The 16,949-nt window shown below is 43.0% G+C and overlaps 1 protein-coding gene across 1 annotated transcript; it reads right to left on the bottom strand.

The window, feature by feature from the left end:
* Positions 1–300: 300 nt before the first annotated feature.
* GPR37 (G protein-coupled receptor 37) lies at positions 301–16,617 on the bottom strand. The gene is made up of 2 exons (XM_045012120.1): positions 14,588–16,617; positions 301–1,540 (listed from the first exon to the last, which is right to left on the bottom strand). The coding sequence occupies exons 1-2, from the start codon at positions 15,662–15,664 to the stop codon at positions 722–724; spliced, it is 1,896 nt and encodes a 631-aa protein (XP_044868055.1). The 5' UTR covers positions 15,665–16,617; the 3' UTR covers positions 301–721.
* Positions 16,618–16,949: the final 332 nt, after the last annotated feature.

The following is a 16,949-nucleotide window of genomic DNA, read 5'->3' as shown; positions in this document are numbered from 1 at the left end:
ACAAGTTAAAAAAGGAAATTTTAAATGTAGCACACTGAACCTTCATAATGCACATTTAAAAACCACTCATGTAAAACCAATTCCATTATAAGCATGTTCTTTAAACATGGTAACTACTATTTCCAAGGGTAAGTACATGAATGGTAAATTAAATATGGTCAATTTAAATTATTCTGTGTAAAGCAAAGATTTTTATTCTTATTAAGGCAATTTAATAATATTTAAATAGTTAAATACAAATTGACAATGACATTAAAGAATAAAATCTCATTTATTATTATACTACCTTGTAAATTTTCCAAACTCCAAATATTCTCACAATATTGTACAGTAAATTGGATTAAAACTAGCTTCAAATACTTTCCACCACATCTTTTACATTAAACATCCTGCAAAAAACCACAATGTTTATGTAATCAATTTACAGTGATTATAAAAAAATTAGCAAGAAATTAAATAAAGTAGGTCGACATGGTTCTCCCCCTACCTCAAACAATAAAATACTAGCACCATCCAAAATATAATGATTTAAAACTCCATGTTGGCTCTCTCATTTTAATAACTAAACAGAAATTATTTTCCAAAGCACAACTGTTAATATGCAAATCGGTTTACAGAGTAGTTCTTATAAGCAACATTTTTTTCCTTGCATTTTGTTCCAACAAGAAATATATGAAGTTTAAAAAAACTAGGGATACTGCAAATAAAGCCATAGAGTCAATTAGCAGTGAGTCCCAACCGAAGCAAAAGTGGACATTTCACGACGGATGGTACTGAAAGGGGAGAGTTCAAGCTCTGTGGTGTACTCATTGTCATTGTCATCGCTTGTTACCGTTGAAGACTTCTGGATGCATTCATCACAACAACAACAACAACATTCCATAAAGGCCCGACTGAACGGTTTGCAAAGACAGAAAAGGAGGACTGGGGTCACACAGGACTTAAAGAACAAAAGAAACTGGCTAATGAGGTGGAGGAGATCCATAGTCTGCCGAGAGACTCCTGTGGACATGTAGGCAGTCACAATGTTGCAGATGTTTTCAGGAATGATGCAAAACCCATACAAAATGGTCAAAGCCACCACTGTGCAGTTCATCTGACTTTCCAGCTGAATTTGTCGCTTGTTCCCTCGTGTGCAAGCCTTTTCTGCTCGTCTGATTTTCCTGGCTGTTACCAGAGAACAGGTAATAGTGAAAAGAGTAGGCAAACAAAAGTAGCAGCCAAAATACCACCAGAGTCTTGCACCATCATATGTGAGAGCTAATACATAAATGGTATCAGGTAATTCAGTAGAGATCTTTACCACGCACCGTTCCCCAGGTGGGCTGCCACTAAATGCAGACTCTTCCTTTGTCAGCTGGCGTAGAACGACCTCCGGAAGTGCCAACAACAGAGCACCAACCCATATAACAGCCAGTTTAGCAGTTGTTGAAGTACAGTTTTCGATCATCTCATAATACATCTGTACATTAGTGGCAGCACGAAATCGGTCTATACAGAGGGCACATAGCGTGAACGTAGTGACTCCAAGAGAAGCTACCTGTATGGGAGAAAAGTGAACACATTTTTAATATGGATGCTGTCTGAAATATATTTTAAAAATACAGGAGATGACTACAGGCTAGATCCCAAGCTGTTAACATTGTATACAGCTTGTATACAGCACCGTCACAATAAAATTTGCTAGTAAAATGTCTGTTTATTTGAATGTTTTCCATTTAAAAATCCTCCTTCCTCATATATCAGGTGAAGTTAGTTGCAATTCACGTCATTCCAAGTCGTATAAAATGACTGCTATTTAAAAATACCAGCACTATTAAAATGCAAGAGCCATAATGTAATTTACTATGCTATGTTTACCTTTAAAGACATTCTGTCCGTGAATTTACAGTGCTGTAGTAAAAGGGCCAGCTTTTCAATGGTATTTAGGTGCCCAAAAATGCAGCTAGATGTTTAAAGGGATTTTCAAAAGCAGGGGAGGGGCCTAACTCCTTTGAAATCAATGAGATTTAGGCACCTAATCTGCTTTGGCGCATCTGACAAATCTTGCTGGGGGTGAGATTCATAAGGCTGACTCAGATGCCCAACTGCCCTTTTGGGTGCCACTAGCATTTAGAAAACGCCGGCTCAGCTGCCACCTAACATTGTAGGCACCTGAAGTCTGTAGGGGCCAGATCCACAAGAGGATTCATCTATCTGCCATTTTAGGCACCTACATTCTAAAATTTTGATCCTCAACCTGTCTACTCAGCTACCACCGATTGTTGCATGTGCATAGGCATTGTGCTGCCTGTGGAGCTCTGTCTGAAAGCTTTTCTCAGGCCACCTAACAGATACAAAACATACAAAACACCACTGCCAGAGGAGAAGGCTGCAGTGCCCCCTCCCCCAACCCTTGGCTTAGTGATTCAGGCACTCATGCAGGAGACCTCGGTTCACTGCCTGAGGTAGAGCAGGGATTTGAATCTACATCTCAGATCTCTCAGGGGACTGCCCTAATCACTCACCCCATAGACTATTTAGGTCAGGGGTAAGGGAGGTGTCTCATCTCTCCTGATGAAGCCATTCCACTTTGTATAAATAATTAAACATTCATTGGGCCAGCAGAAAGAAAAGGGAGAATGACTCTTGGGCCCAGTAATTAGGGTGGGAGACCTACATCTCTGCTCCAACAACTACTGAATTATTTGAACAGGCAGCATGTACTTTGTTAAAGCAGGCAGAGCTAGGACTGGAACTCTAGCCTCTCACATCCTGGGTGAATGCTGTAACCACAGGGCTATACTAGTGACACCATCTCCTCCTCAGGTTTTCTTGAGAAATAACTGACCTGGTTTAAGTACCTACGAGAAAGGTCATGGCTGTGACTCTCCAGCAAATGGAGGCACCTAACTCTCTATGAGAGGTGGAGATTAGGACACACCCCTCTTCTCAGTCTTTCTTACTGAGTTTAGGCAGCTCCCTACTCAGCACGCTGCCTTCTGTTAATCCTTTTTATAGGCACCCAATGCACTTTAGGTGGAGCCTGGATGCCTAACTTGGGGTTGTAAATTCCACTTGGTGGCAGGGCAGAGGTGATGACTTTCCTCTTTCCCCTGGGGTGCTCAACCCCTGCTCCTCCACAGTCCCTGCCCCCACTCCACCCCTTCTCCAACAGCCCCACCTCTGCTGATCGCAGCGGGTGGGAGGCACTGGGAGAGAGGGGGAAGAGCTGAGCAGTCGGGCTGCCAGTGGGTGCTCAGCACGCACAATTTTTTTCCTGTGGGTGCGCCAGCCCCAGAGTCAGTGCCTATGCAGCAAGGCATGTAAAATGTAGACACTGCAACACTCAGTCTAAATCCCCCCACCCCCCTGCGAATCCCACCCTAGATGCTTAGCTACATATTTTGGCATATAAATACCTTTGAAAATCTTTCCCAAAGAGATTTACGATGAAATCCTGACCCTGCTGAAATAAATGGCAAAACTCTCATTGATTTAAGTGGAGCCAGGATCTAACCCTTTATCTTGAATATTACAATTAGATCACAGGAAACTTTTGGCTGAATATCATGTCCGAGTAGCAGGGGCTATTGCACTCTAGGATACAGGCCAAGAGTAGGGTTACCAGATAGCAACTGTGAAAAAACGGGACAGGAGGTGGGGGATAATAGGCACCTATATAAGAAAAAGTCCCAAAAAACGGGACTGTCCCTGTAAAAACGGGACATCTGGTCACCCTAGCCAAGAGGAGTGGTGGATGCCCCATTGTTCAAGCAATTTAAAACTGGACTAGACAAAGCTTTCAATAATACACTGTGAGGAACAATGTTGCATTAACAGAGCAATGGACAGGATGACCCATCACATCTTGTCTAGCTCTAATATCTGTCATTCCATGTGTAAGTAGGGATCTTGTACTGTCACAAAAGATAACTCCCTATCATTTTATATTGTTTATATTTCAGTTCCTAAAGACAAATTTGTGAGAAGACCATATACATTTTTAGCCCAATCCGGTTTCCAATAAATTCAACTTCAATTCAAATTCAAAAGCAAAACTCCTCTTTACTTCAATTGGAGAAAGATTACATCCTTCAGTTTTGTTGTGGTGCTCTCTAACTCATTTACTCTCATCATTTTATAGATTGCTGCTGTGCCTAAAATGTCCTGGTGCGAAAGAGCAGTGAAGGTATGTTAACAGGAATTGTTAAATTATTTTCCTGTTCATTTAGAAGAATGCTTACTTGTATAATAGATTAGCCATGTCTGTTATTAACTGGTAACATTTATGGAGATATTGGGCAGCTGACTGTAATTTTTGCTTACTCCAATTCAATGTGCAGTGAGATAATTAAGATTCTACAATGGTGCATTTCAAAATGCATTCTTATTTCCATCATAATTTTGAAATATTCTTGTTTATATACATCCCATTAAAAGTTCTGCAAAGATAGATAGTGCAATTATACGCAATTATATAAATGTATCATTCATGTTGGCCTTGAGCATTTAATGGCCATATCTGATTGCTAAAATTCAATATCACTGCAAAATATTAGACCCTTGGGATTAAACTGTTAGGCACTGGCTTAGTTGGGCAGCTTCCTGAGAGAGGGGATGAGTAAGATGCAATCTCTTATTAATTAACCTGCAATGGGAGGAATAATTAATGATGACAAAGCAGCACTGTAAACATTTTAAATCGGTGAAGCTATTAATTTTGAGAATTAAACTATCTTATAAGGCTCAAAGAAACACTTGGTAATACTGGCAAAAAACAAAAATAACTAAAGAGAAATTAGAGTTACAGGAAAATCTTAAATAAGCATTAAAAAGTAGCAATGATTAAATGAGCTAATAAAAAGAATTTTCATACATCAGGGCTGAGCTGTCACAGTGGCAAGTTTACAATTTCTGATTTTTGTCTCTGAAACTTAAATCTTTTGTATATTCTTGATATCAACATCTTTAACCACCTTATCTTCCAACACAAATACCGTACCAAATGGATCAACACGGCTCTTAGCCTCTTCCCAAGAGTGTCTACATATGCAGAGAAGGGAATGCTCCCGAGTCTTAAAATGGTGAGGGAACTGCAAAAATCAGTACAGGAAAAGAGATGCTGCTTTTTTTAAGTAAACTTTTTTCCCTCTTTTTTAATGTCTATTCTAACTGAGTAGCACAAGCACCTCCTTTTAGTGGTTTCAAAGTCCCATTATAGATTATATCAGGTTTTGCCATGGCTAAAACATTAGAAGCTGCAGTTAGAACTGGACTAACGAAAGAAGGCATGTCTACCATGAGCAAATGTAACCTACGGGGTTCCTGTCATATTAACTGACTGACGACTTAGCTAGGAACAGGAGAAGTCAGCTTTCAAAATGCAACTGTTGGTTTACTGATGAAACATGCTAAATGCTAGTATGTGTCTGGCTCATGCAGTGGTTTCTATCTTGTACACATTAATGAATGTAATGATTCCATGGAAAAAATGGTAAAAAAACAAAATGCAGTAGAACACTCTAATCTAAATCCTTTCCAGCTCATCCAGAATAGATATGAATAGGGATTCACTCTAACTGCCTTGCTTCAAGGCACTGACACAATTCTGGGGTCTGACTGTCCCCCCTGCAGGATATGAGTAATGCCCACTGAGATCAATGGGTGTTGATCACAGCCTGTGTGAGGGGCGAGAATTTGGCCCCAGGGCATTCAATCTACTTTGCTATAAACAGTTTTACTTTTAAGTGTGTGCCTCCATATTAACAAACTGCATGTTAATCTTCAAAAATATGTCACAGTAGTGATATGAATGAGTTAAACTGACAAAACCGGGGGGACATGGATATCTATGAGCTATGAGCCAGTCACGCTCAACCTATTTACCATTGTGGGCCGCATATGCAGCTCTCTATATATACTACCTGTATGGCTCTGAGGATGTCACATGGGCTGCAGCTATGTGCTGATTGGGTCACAACTGGCCCGTGGGCTGAAAACCACTGCTATGAGCGAAGCTCTATCTTTAACCCATGGCGGTATGCCTAGATAATTGCGGAACTCAGATAACTCAGTGTAAACAGAACTCCAGTCAAGAAGTACAACAGGGTGGGTAAGGACAGAGGTACCGATCTTCAAATGGTATAAATCTGTGTTGCTCCATTGGCTTTGATTTACTCCAGCGAAGAATCTGACCCCGTGTTTCAGTCTTTACTCCAAAAACCTGATTACATTGACAGGTTTCAGAGTGGTAGCTGTGTTAGTCTGTATCAGCGAAAAGAACAAGGAGTACTTGTGGCACCTTAGAGACTGTAAAAGCAGCAAAGAGTCCTGTGGCACCTTATAGACTAACAGACATATTGGAGCAAGAGCTTTCATGGGTGAATACCCACTTCGTCAGATGCATGCTGCTTTTACAGATCCAGACTAACACGGCTACCCCTCTGATTAGAGACTGAAGTTACACAAGTTTAAAACTGGAGCACCACAGTGGTGAATCAGGCCCACTATGCCTTTGATTTTATACAATTAATTTACACTTTTAAGTTAGCCAGACTTTCCTCACTTAATTTTCTGATTTTGTTCCATGTGGATCTCTTACATCACAGAACTTTTCCCTCAATCCTTAGATGTCCATGAAGACACCAGCAGGCAAGGCTCGTGTTTCTCTTATTAGATCAGAACTGAAAGTTCCACATTTCCAATTACATGAAAACAAATCTGATATGCTAAGAGGAAAATAAACTCCCCCAACTGTCTTGTTCAGTAAAACCTTAATTAGGAAAGAGGAGAAAATCACAGATTTCCCCTCCTTCTCACCAACAAAACACACCCAGAAAATACTTTGCCATTAAAAATATCTCATTGAAAGAGTTTCATGTTGTTTGTTTAAAAATATTTACACGATATTGCACACACACAAGACGTACATTAAAACAGGATTTTATTGGGCACCAGGGCTGTCCTTCAGAGTTGGCATAGCCCCTGGATCACTCAGTTCCTAGCCATTAGTCAATCTTTGAGTCATTAAACAATAACATTAAATTCATGAAAACATTCACTGGAGGAGTAAGCCAGCTTATTGCATCAGTTCTCTTCCCCCTGTCCTTCTGGTGCTAGTCTGCCAGTCCCCATTCATTCACTTCAGCAGTGAACTGAACGTTCTAAAGCTTTCATCAGCTGGTCCTACTTCTATTTCTGGCCACTTTCCCACGGCGTTCAGTCCTCGCCTGCAGAACTTTAGACGTGGATCCTCCAGTTGATCAAGGGAGAGATGCAAATTAAATGAGTGGGAAAAGGCAACAGAAAAAAGACTGGCAGAGAGGATTAAGGAAGAATTGCTGAACAAAACAAAAATGTAAATTAGGTCATGACATCCCGACCTCGGGGGCATGACCTTTCTTTATGGCTAGGACCCCACCAAACTCATAGAATCATAGAATAGAATATCCGGGTTGGAAGGGACCTCAGGAGATCATCTAGTCCAACCCCCTGCTCAAAGCAGGGCCAAACCCAACTAAATCATCCCAGCCAGGGCTTTGTCAAGCCTGACCTCTAAGGAAGGAGATTCCACCACTTCCCTAGGTAACCCATTCCAGTGTTTCACCACCCTCCCAGTGAAAAAGTTTTTCCTAATATCCAACCTAAACCTCCCCCACTGCAACTTGGACCATTACTCCTTGTTCTGTCATCTGCTACCACTGAGAACAGTCTAGATCCATCCTCTTTAGAACCCCCTTTCAGGTAGTTGAAAGCAGCTATCAAATCCCTCCTTGTTTTTCTTTTCCGCAGACTAAATAATCCCAGTTCCCTCAGCCTCTCCTCATAAGTCATGTGCTCCAACCCACTAATCATTTTTGTTGCCCCCTGCTGGACTCTTTCCAATTTTTCCACATCCTTCTTGTAGTGTGGGATGCAAAACGGGACACTGTACTCCAGATGAGGCCTCACCAATGCCAAATAGAGGGGAACGATCACGTCCCTCGATCTGCTGGCAATGCTCCTACTTATACATCCCAAAATGCCTTCTTGGCAACAAGGGCACACTGTTGACTCATATCCAGCTTCTCATCCACTGTAACCCCTAGGTCCTTTTCTGCAGAACTGCTGCCTAGCCATTCAGTCCCTCGTCTGTAGCAGTGCATGGGATTCTTCCGTCCTAAGTGCAGGACGCTGCAGTTGTCTTCATTGAACCTCATCAGATTTCTTTTGGCCCAATCCTCTAATTTGGCTAAGTCCCTCTGTACTATCCCTACCCTCCAGCGTATCTACCACTCCTCCCAGTTTAGTGTCATCTGCAAACTTGCTGAGGGTGCAATCCATGCAATCCTGCAGATCATCAATGAACACATTGAACAAAACTGGCCCCTGGACCTACCCTTGGGGCATCTGCTTGATACCGGCTGTCAATTAGACACGGAGCCATTGATCACTACCAGTTGAGCCTGATGAGAAAGCTGTCTTTCTATCCACCTTCTAGTCCATTCATCCAGCTCATAGTTCTTTAACTTTCATGGCCGTGAAAAATGTGTCACAGACCGTGAAATCTGATCTCTACTGTGAAATCTGGTCTTTTGTGTACTTTTACCCTATACAATACAGATTTCAAAGGGGAAACGAGCATTTCTCAAACAGGGGGTCCAGACCCAAAAGAGGGTTATGGAGGGGTTGCATGGTTATTGTAGGGAGGTTGTGGTATTGCCACCCTTACTTCTGCACTTCCTTCAGAGCTGGGTGGCCAGAGAGTGGTGGCTGCGGGCCTAGGGTCCAGCTCTGAAGGCAACAGCACAGAAATAAGGGTGGCAATACCATACCATGCCATCCTTACTTCTGCACTGCTGCTGGTGGTGCTGCTGCCTTCAGAGCTGGGCTCCTGGCCAGCAACTGCTGCTCTCTGGCTGCCCAACTCTGAAAGCAGTGCCACCGCCAGCAGCAGCACAGAAGTAATTGTGGCAATACCGCGACCCCCCTACAATAACTTTGTGACCCCCCCCCACTACCCCTTTTTGCGTAAGGACCCCTACAGTTACAACACTGTGAAATTTCAGATTTAAATATCTGAAATCATGACATTTATTATTTTTAAAAGCTTATGACCATGAAATTGACGAATATGCACCATGAATTTGGTAGGGCCCTATTTATGGCTACACGGGAAGGGGATCTGGAAACATTTTCTGTTGTGACATGGGGTCACTATACAGAAAATACTGAGAGCCACTGGATGAACTGATTCTGAACTCAGAATGAGACCTCATTAGCCCCTGCCTGCACACTCCTGTTATATCCATAAAGAAACTGTAAAAGTTTTTTCTGAGACTTGAAAGTCTATTCTCTTATGTTGACTGCTCTATATGCACACCAACTCTTCGTTCTTAGGGTATTTTTAATGCAACATCCTGTGGTGGCGCCTAAATCCTTGTCATTTTTGCCTTAATTAAACAAATACAATCAGCTCAGTATCTGCAATATGTTCTGTGTCTATTATACTCTAAATACTGCAAAGTATTAAGTTATCTTTTTATTATTTAATGTTTGTGTTGAATGAAGGGGGGAACAAATTATAGCTGTTACAATGAAACAACAAAAATACAGAAGTAAAATATAAATCCTTGTTCCTCCTATGATAAAATGATACTTAACATTTGTTCATTGCTCTATGTTTTTAGATGTGCTACATACAGTGATGCTACTTTGCCTATTACTCTGGTCCAAAATGAAATAGTCCCATGCCTAGAGTTGACTAGAAACACAATACTCAGCTCCTATTAGTAATCAGCATTTGTATACTGGAGGAAGAGGCATATCAAGTTCAGGATCAGAAAAGCCCTGTGGGAATTATGAACGTTGGTATCATGGAAATGTTCTGCAGATGTATATAATGTGGCTGCTCCTCTGTAGTAGCAAAGAGCACTTATCATGGTGCTACCTGGCACACTGCTCTGTATTTGTTACCCTTTCATATGTCCTGGTGGTGCAGGTATTCTGTGCTCATTTCAGGTGGCTGTTCTTGAATTCTGCTGGAGGAGATAGTTAACCCTAGTGTCATGACCCTGGAACTAGACATTACTGCACCAACTCTTCATCAAGAACAGTAAGGAACATGATGCTTTTTCAGACTAAATGGTTTTTATTGTTTCTTTAAAAAACAACAACACACAATCATTATTTTTTAAATTTGTAATAGATTCAATTTTTAGTTCCCTTTCTTCTTTGAAATCTATCAATAAACATAAGTAAACAACACTTAGACTTTTAATAAAGGAAACGGCAGTTTTCTTAAGTAAGGCTCAAACTCTTCACCATTCTAGATGAGGTGTTCATGACCTGATTCTTAGCACTAGCACCATGACACTATTGTTAAACCTACCCATTCATACTTAACAGGAACACCCTGTCACACAAGCACTCAGTATCTGTGAGAGAGGACAGCCCAATGCCAAGACAATATTGAGTGGTGCCTGTGATAAAGCTGCCTTTTTCTTTCTACAATTGTGTGACAAATATCGCTGACCCAATTTTAAACCCAGTCTGACACAAATTCATTTCCATGCTGAAATACCGCATACAAAGTTAATGCCAAAAGCAAATTTTAAGGTCAATTTATAAACCCTCTGAAGACAGAGATGTGTAGAGGAAAGAAACACTGACAGAACACCAAATACAACAGTGCTAGTGGCTGATGTCATCATGCAGCTATAAAATGAAAACATACCAATTTATTAAAAACTTCTTTTAAAATTACTATTTGTTAAATGCAGAAGATGCTTTCCTTGCTCTGGAAAGCTCAAAATATTGAATGTATTTGTTTTATTAATGCCAAATGTATCAAACAAGGCTGTATGAACAGCCTTGGAACAGGCACAGAATGGCCAACTTTCCCATAAATGTGCCTCAAATTTGCAATAACGGGACCAACTCTGGGGTAGAGAGAGAGTAGTCAATTTTCCAGGCCAAATCAATCTTTACACTTGCCACTAAAAATGATAATTGTGTGGTGGCTTTAGTGAGCTGGAAGTTGCCTGCCAGAAACTGGACTGATGCCACTAACACACTGTATTCAGATCAATGAACAAGGCATCAGACGACACTGACTTTTATTCACTACCAACTTGAGCTGGATTCAAATCAGCACCTGAAGGGTGATATATTCTACACCCCTTTCCCATTTCCTGAGCAATTAAATCCGTCCAAAGGTACCCTATTTCACTAAAGAATGTTATCTCTATTTTCAGCCTATCTTAACCAAACCAGTCACATTTCTATTCTAACCTCTAAATGCAGGACGGACACATACAACTAGAGAGAGGTTCCAATTAAAGTCTGGAAGTTGGGGGCAGTTTCTAATCATGGTCACCTTAAACAAGTAACTGTGGCCTTACACAAGTTACTTAACTTGTCTGCTTCCAGTTTCCAAACTATAAAAATCCCACTTCAAAGCAGGCTTCTGGTTCCATTTAGTTAATGTTTGTAAAACACTCTGAAGAAGAAAAGTGCAAGTATCATTAATATTGCCGGTCACCATACTTCTTTCTATTAAAGCCTAATTAGGATATGAAAATGAAAAACCAACCATGGAGTGCATAATGATGCTCCATTGCACAAAGGGGAATGGATACACCATCTTTTAGCATTCCTGAGTTTTCTTCTAATTCTTCTCTTATACCGGTGAGGCTGAGGGTCTCAATGCCCAGAGGGGGAGGATCTGCCAAGGCCAACTGCCTTTACAGTGCTGCTTGAACCCTCATACCTTCTGGCTTTGACCTGAGACCTGCTCCTAAAATCCCTTTTAGAGAGTACTATCAAGGAAAGTGGATGGGAAAACAACGTATATTATTCAAGCCAAACATTTCATGTAAATAAAAAGTGGAAGATTTTCAGAGGTGCTGAACACAAGGTTAAAAAGCAGCACACAGAGTTGATGGCACTCCTAGCTTCTGCACCCTCCCAAGCTATGATCCTCAGGGACTCTCTCCCCTCTCATTAAACATGTGTAAGGGGCACTGGAGCCTTTATTAATCAGTTACGTTTATTTCTCCAGAAGGTGTTCAATATTCTTTTAATTATTTTCAGTTATGTAGTTGAAAAGACAGCTACAGATGACCCAAAGTGTGGCAGATTTACGGGGCAGAAATGCATGCTTATGGTTTGCCGCAACGGATCATTATTAAAAGTGGAAAGTGCACTTTAAATTAGATGCTATTAAGAGGGCCAACCTTTCAGACATAATGCTGGAAGCTCAGACAGAAAAAAATATCTTTAAATAAATCTATTTTCACAGAAGTGTACACAATTTTATAATTGCTTGTATGTGCTTGTTAAAAATTTTCTGCACAATTAACATCCATTAAGCAGCATTATTGGATAGCAATTAGGCATAAATTGCTAAACTAAGACTATTCAATATAGTTCATTGCGTTAGTTAAGACTTTTAAATACAGTAGAAAGCAAGCTTGAGTCACCGTACAGTTACATAACTTGCTCTGGCTAATCAGACATTCTCAGCTGAGCAACTTGTTCTATGCCCCTTTGAAACTACAAGTGGCTTCAAAAGCACATATGTGACATAGGACCATACATCCTAAGTCACTGAATTAATTGTTTAAATGTGTATAAAACTAGTTGCTGCTTATGGATTTCTGGAAGATTATATTTATCTCTTACCTACTTAAATCAGTAACATTTACATCAGAACAGACAGTTTCTTGTAACTTTCTCTAGTTTATAAAGTATTCAGATCTTTTGCAAATCCAAACTTTTGATAATATAAGCAATTACATTTTCAAGAATGATGTGGCTATACTGTGCAATTGTCAGATAATATAGGACATAAAAGCCATTTTAAATCACTGACATGTAACAGGAATCAGGAGTACAATGATAACAAAAAATATTTCCTACTTTGTATGAAAATGCAACATAGGAAAATTAGGATGTGTGAACTAACACTATAGGAAAGTCTTGAAATATTTAAAAAATAATAGATATTAATAGATATTAATTTCATTGAAATGGATACTGCTTATTCATTTAGTGTATTAATTACTGGCAAATGGGACTTTTAAAATCACAAAATTCAATTTTCTGACCATCATTATATTCACTACTACCCATCCATTCTCAACAAAATAAATTTGGTTATTAATAACCAAATTTGCTTAATGTTTCTACTTCATAATTTAGGCTTTTTAATATTTTATTTTAAGTTAATGTACTATGGAAACTGTTGACCACTGGACTCCACTGACTGAAATTAGATGCATCAAACTGTAGCACACCACCCAGGAATACCAGTAATACACTGTGCCTAATATAAAGAAGTGATGACAGCTATTTTAATGGCTACATGTCTGATTCTACGGTAATCCCTAACATATATGACCATTTACTTATATTTTATTCAATGCACCTAAGTGATGTGGAAATTGACACTATAATTAGTAATGAAAATACAGTTTCCTGTGTGCCTAATAAACCATTTAAGGACCAGTTGATCAACAGTTGTTTTTTGCTCACCTACCCCATACCTTCAGGTAAAGAAATAATGTTATACATATAGTGTCAAAGGCACACAGTACAGCTTGCCAGAATTATGGGCCACACACTACTAACAAGCTTCAGTTTTCTGCTTCCAGTAAATAAATAAAGTGGAGAACCTGAACGGTAGCAAGAGTCTAGCCAGCTGGCTGAAAGCTTGGTTGGCAGAGAGTCTGAACAGTTGCCAAGAGGTTAGGAATTAAATAGAACCTGGGTCATTTTTTAAGAAAAACCAAATAATAATTCGTGGATTTGGAAATAGAAGGGTAAGTTAACAGTGCACATATCACATTCCCGGTTCTTTGACTATAAAGGCACCTCCCTCACCGGACGATCAGCTTTACAAGAAGAAAGACAAACAATTTTTAAAGATACTTTCCCTTCAAGGCCCCAGGAGGCAAAAGAAGTGTAGTAGAATCAGCCTGAGTGAGAGCAATAACCTTTATCAGATTGTATGGCTCTGTGAGAAATACCCAAGTATTAGCAGCTCTGAAAACTTGCCAATATATTCCTCAGTTTCTTGTGTAATTGTGGGTGCGGCAAATAAATTAATTTTCCATTCTTTAAAAAAAGTTTAGGGAATGGGAGGAAAGTCTTCATTGCAAGCACTTTTGGCAGTAAAATAAGCTGATTCTGGCTGTAATGAATGTGCACAATTTCCACATTTAATATAATTTTTAAAAATTGTAGATGGAGAAATGGCTGGAAAAGAAAATTGTCTTTTTGATGTGCCATACAGAAGACCAAGTGATCTTACTGTTCCAAACAGGGCATATTGCCTCTACACACCCGGTGGACAATGACTCTATTCAGTAGCTGTCAACATACTCTGCTAGTAATACATAGCAAGTCTGAGTTATGGAAAAAAATATGGACGCACAAACTATACATGTCTTCTCACTTTGCTACCAGAGGCCTCCTCTTTCTGCAGAAATGGTTGCTGTGGATGGGGTAAGAATCCCTATGTCTAAAGTTTACCAAAGAGTGTAAGTTTGTAAGGTACTTTGGGAGGAAAGGCGCTGTATAAATGTAAGCTATTATTATTATTATTATGAACAACTGTAATTACCTCAATGTATGGAATGATTTTGCATGAGAAGTCTGCCAGCAGCCACTTTTTGGTTAGCTCCTGAAAGATCACCAGGGGCAGGCAGAAGAAGATGATGAGGAAGTCCCAGAAGGCCAGGTTGGCCAGCAGGGAGTTGGAGATGCTCCTCATGTAGTAGTTGTGGCACACGATGCACATCACTGCCATGTTGCCCATGATCCCGATGCCGAAGATCACCACGGACAGGCACATGACCGCATAGGCGCCGTACGACTCCTCGGTCAGGGGGTAGAAAGGGTTCTTGAGCCGGGCCCGGCGGCTTGTCCCATTGCTGCGGGCTCCTGCGCCCCTCTCTAGCCCATCCCGGGAGGAGCCATTCAAAGGCAACAGCTGAGGGGCGTCCTCTCCCTCGCCATCACCCCTGGCTGGAGGGCTGCCCAAGGAGCTGTTGAAAGGCTTTACCAGGTTGCTATTCTTAAGGCCCCTGGTTTTCCCTCCCCCTCCTTCCTTGCCCCTGCCCTGCAGCTCGCTGGCTCCTCTCCTGCTCCTGGCAAGCCTCTTGGGGCTGTGCCTTGCATGGCTGCTACCTTCGTCCCCGTGCACTGCAAGCCACGGGAGAGCAGAGTATCCTCCCATCCCCATAGCTCCGGATCGGTCCGTATTCACCTTCTCCTCGCCAGGGTCCTGCCAAGGAGGACCAGGCTGCCCCCTAGGCTCCACGGCAGGAAATCCACGGCTCCTGCTCCTCACGCCCAAGCGAAGGGCAGCTTCAGCAGCAGCGTCCCTAGCCCCGTGCAGCGGGGCAGCCTCTTCCGCCGCTGCGTGTGGGGCTGTTGCTTTGGATCGGCTGGCTCCCCTGGCCCCGTTTCCTAAACTGAATCCGCTGCCGGCCCGGCGGCTCTCCTCTTTGGGTGCGGGCAGCACTTGCTGGAGCAGCCCAGGGGCTGCCTGGCGCCGGGTCGCAGGCTGAGCACCTTCCCTCTCGCGATCCGCTCGTGCCAAGGGCGCCCTGGGGCCAGGCACTTGGGCGAAGGGGGTCAAAGCTCCGAGCAGCTGCAGGGCCAAGACGAAGGCGAAGGGCGCGCGGTGGAGCTGCATGGCGGTGAGGTGGTGGCACTCGGTGGCTCCCCCTTTATAAACAGCTGCTGCCCAAGCTGGTGGCGTCGGGAGTTAGACCCATGTCACTGCTGCCGACAAACACCCCCACACCGGCTCCAGCTGCACGGGGAAAGCGGGGGTGGGGAGAAGGAGGATGGGTATTAATCAAGGACACTGTTGATCCCTTTGCACGTTTCAAGTTCGATTCATTGCCGCAGAAAATGTACCGAACAGAGAGAGAGAGACCAGAAAACAAACGAAGGGAAAATAAACTGCACGCCGAGGAGGGCTCTTGTCCCCCCCAGCCTGGCGGGACAAACCTTGAGAAGTTGCATCAACGTCTCCGAATTAACGTAGCAAGTGCAAACGCTAAGGACCCCCCACCCCCATCCAGCGCTCCGCCCTTCCTATGGTAACAGTTGCACCGGGTCTTGAGCTGCCTATTCACGTCCTCTCGATGTTGGCTTCATCCCGGAGGCTTGTCTTTATTGCATGGAAAGATCTCTGCGAAAATACAAGCTCCCTCCCCCCTGCCACATCATTGCAAACACTAATTCCTCTTCTCCAGCGCCTGGGAGTAAACAGGTTGCTGCATGCAGCCCAGGGTGCTTAAGAGATTTGCAAAACTCTTGCTGGGATTAGCGATCGCATCTGATCAGCGGGTAACACCGCAAGGTGAAATTAGATCATGAAATTAGCAGCGGCCAAGCGGCTCCTCCTGCCTGTTGCAAGTTCAGAGGGGAGCAGCAGCAGCCCCGGGAGTCCCCCGCTAGTAACGTGTTGATCGGCTGCTTCTCCTTCGCCAGCACGACGGGCGTGAAGAAGGGGCGGTGGGAAGAAGCGAGCCGGCGCGGCGCTGCATGGCCAGAGGGGGAAAGCTGCCTGCGAGCGCTGGCTCCGCTACCGCTGCCTGGAGCTGGGTGGCTCCTCGCCTCCCTCCCTCCCCCGGGGCGAGCTCGCGCCTCACGGAACCCTCCTGCCGCCTGCGCGCCCCTTTGTAGCGGCTTCCACTTGGGGGGAGGGACGGGGGCCCGCAGTGCGCAAGCGCCTCTCCAGGGGCCCGGCACCGCGGCTCTTCGCGCGACCTGCTGCCCCAGAGGCGAGTCGCGGCAGGCGGCGCAGGCTGGAAGAGCCGAGGGGTGGCTGCGCTGCTCGCTTCCGCTCCGTGTGCACAGGAGCTGGGTCCTGACCCCCCTCCCCCGGGCAAGACGCTGCTCCCACCCCACCCAGCCTAGGCAGACCTGCCTGGCTCACAGGGTTAGATCCGTGCAGGAGCTGCCCGGAC

The sequence above is a fragment of the Mauremys mutica genome, chromosome 1 (assembly GCF_020497125.1).
Source record: "Mauremys mutica isolate MM-2020 ecotype Southern chromosome 1, ASM2049712v1, whole genome shotgun sequence".
NCBI lineage: Eukaryota > Metazoa > Chordata > Testudines > Geoemydidae > Mauremys > Mauremys mutica.
Note: the sequence above shows the minus strand (reverse complement) of the source record. Positions and strands in the feature narration are given on the sequence as shown.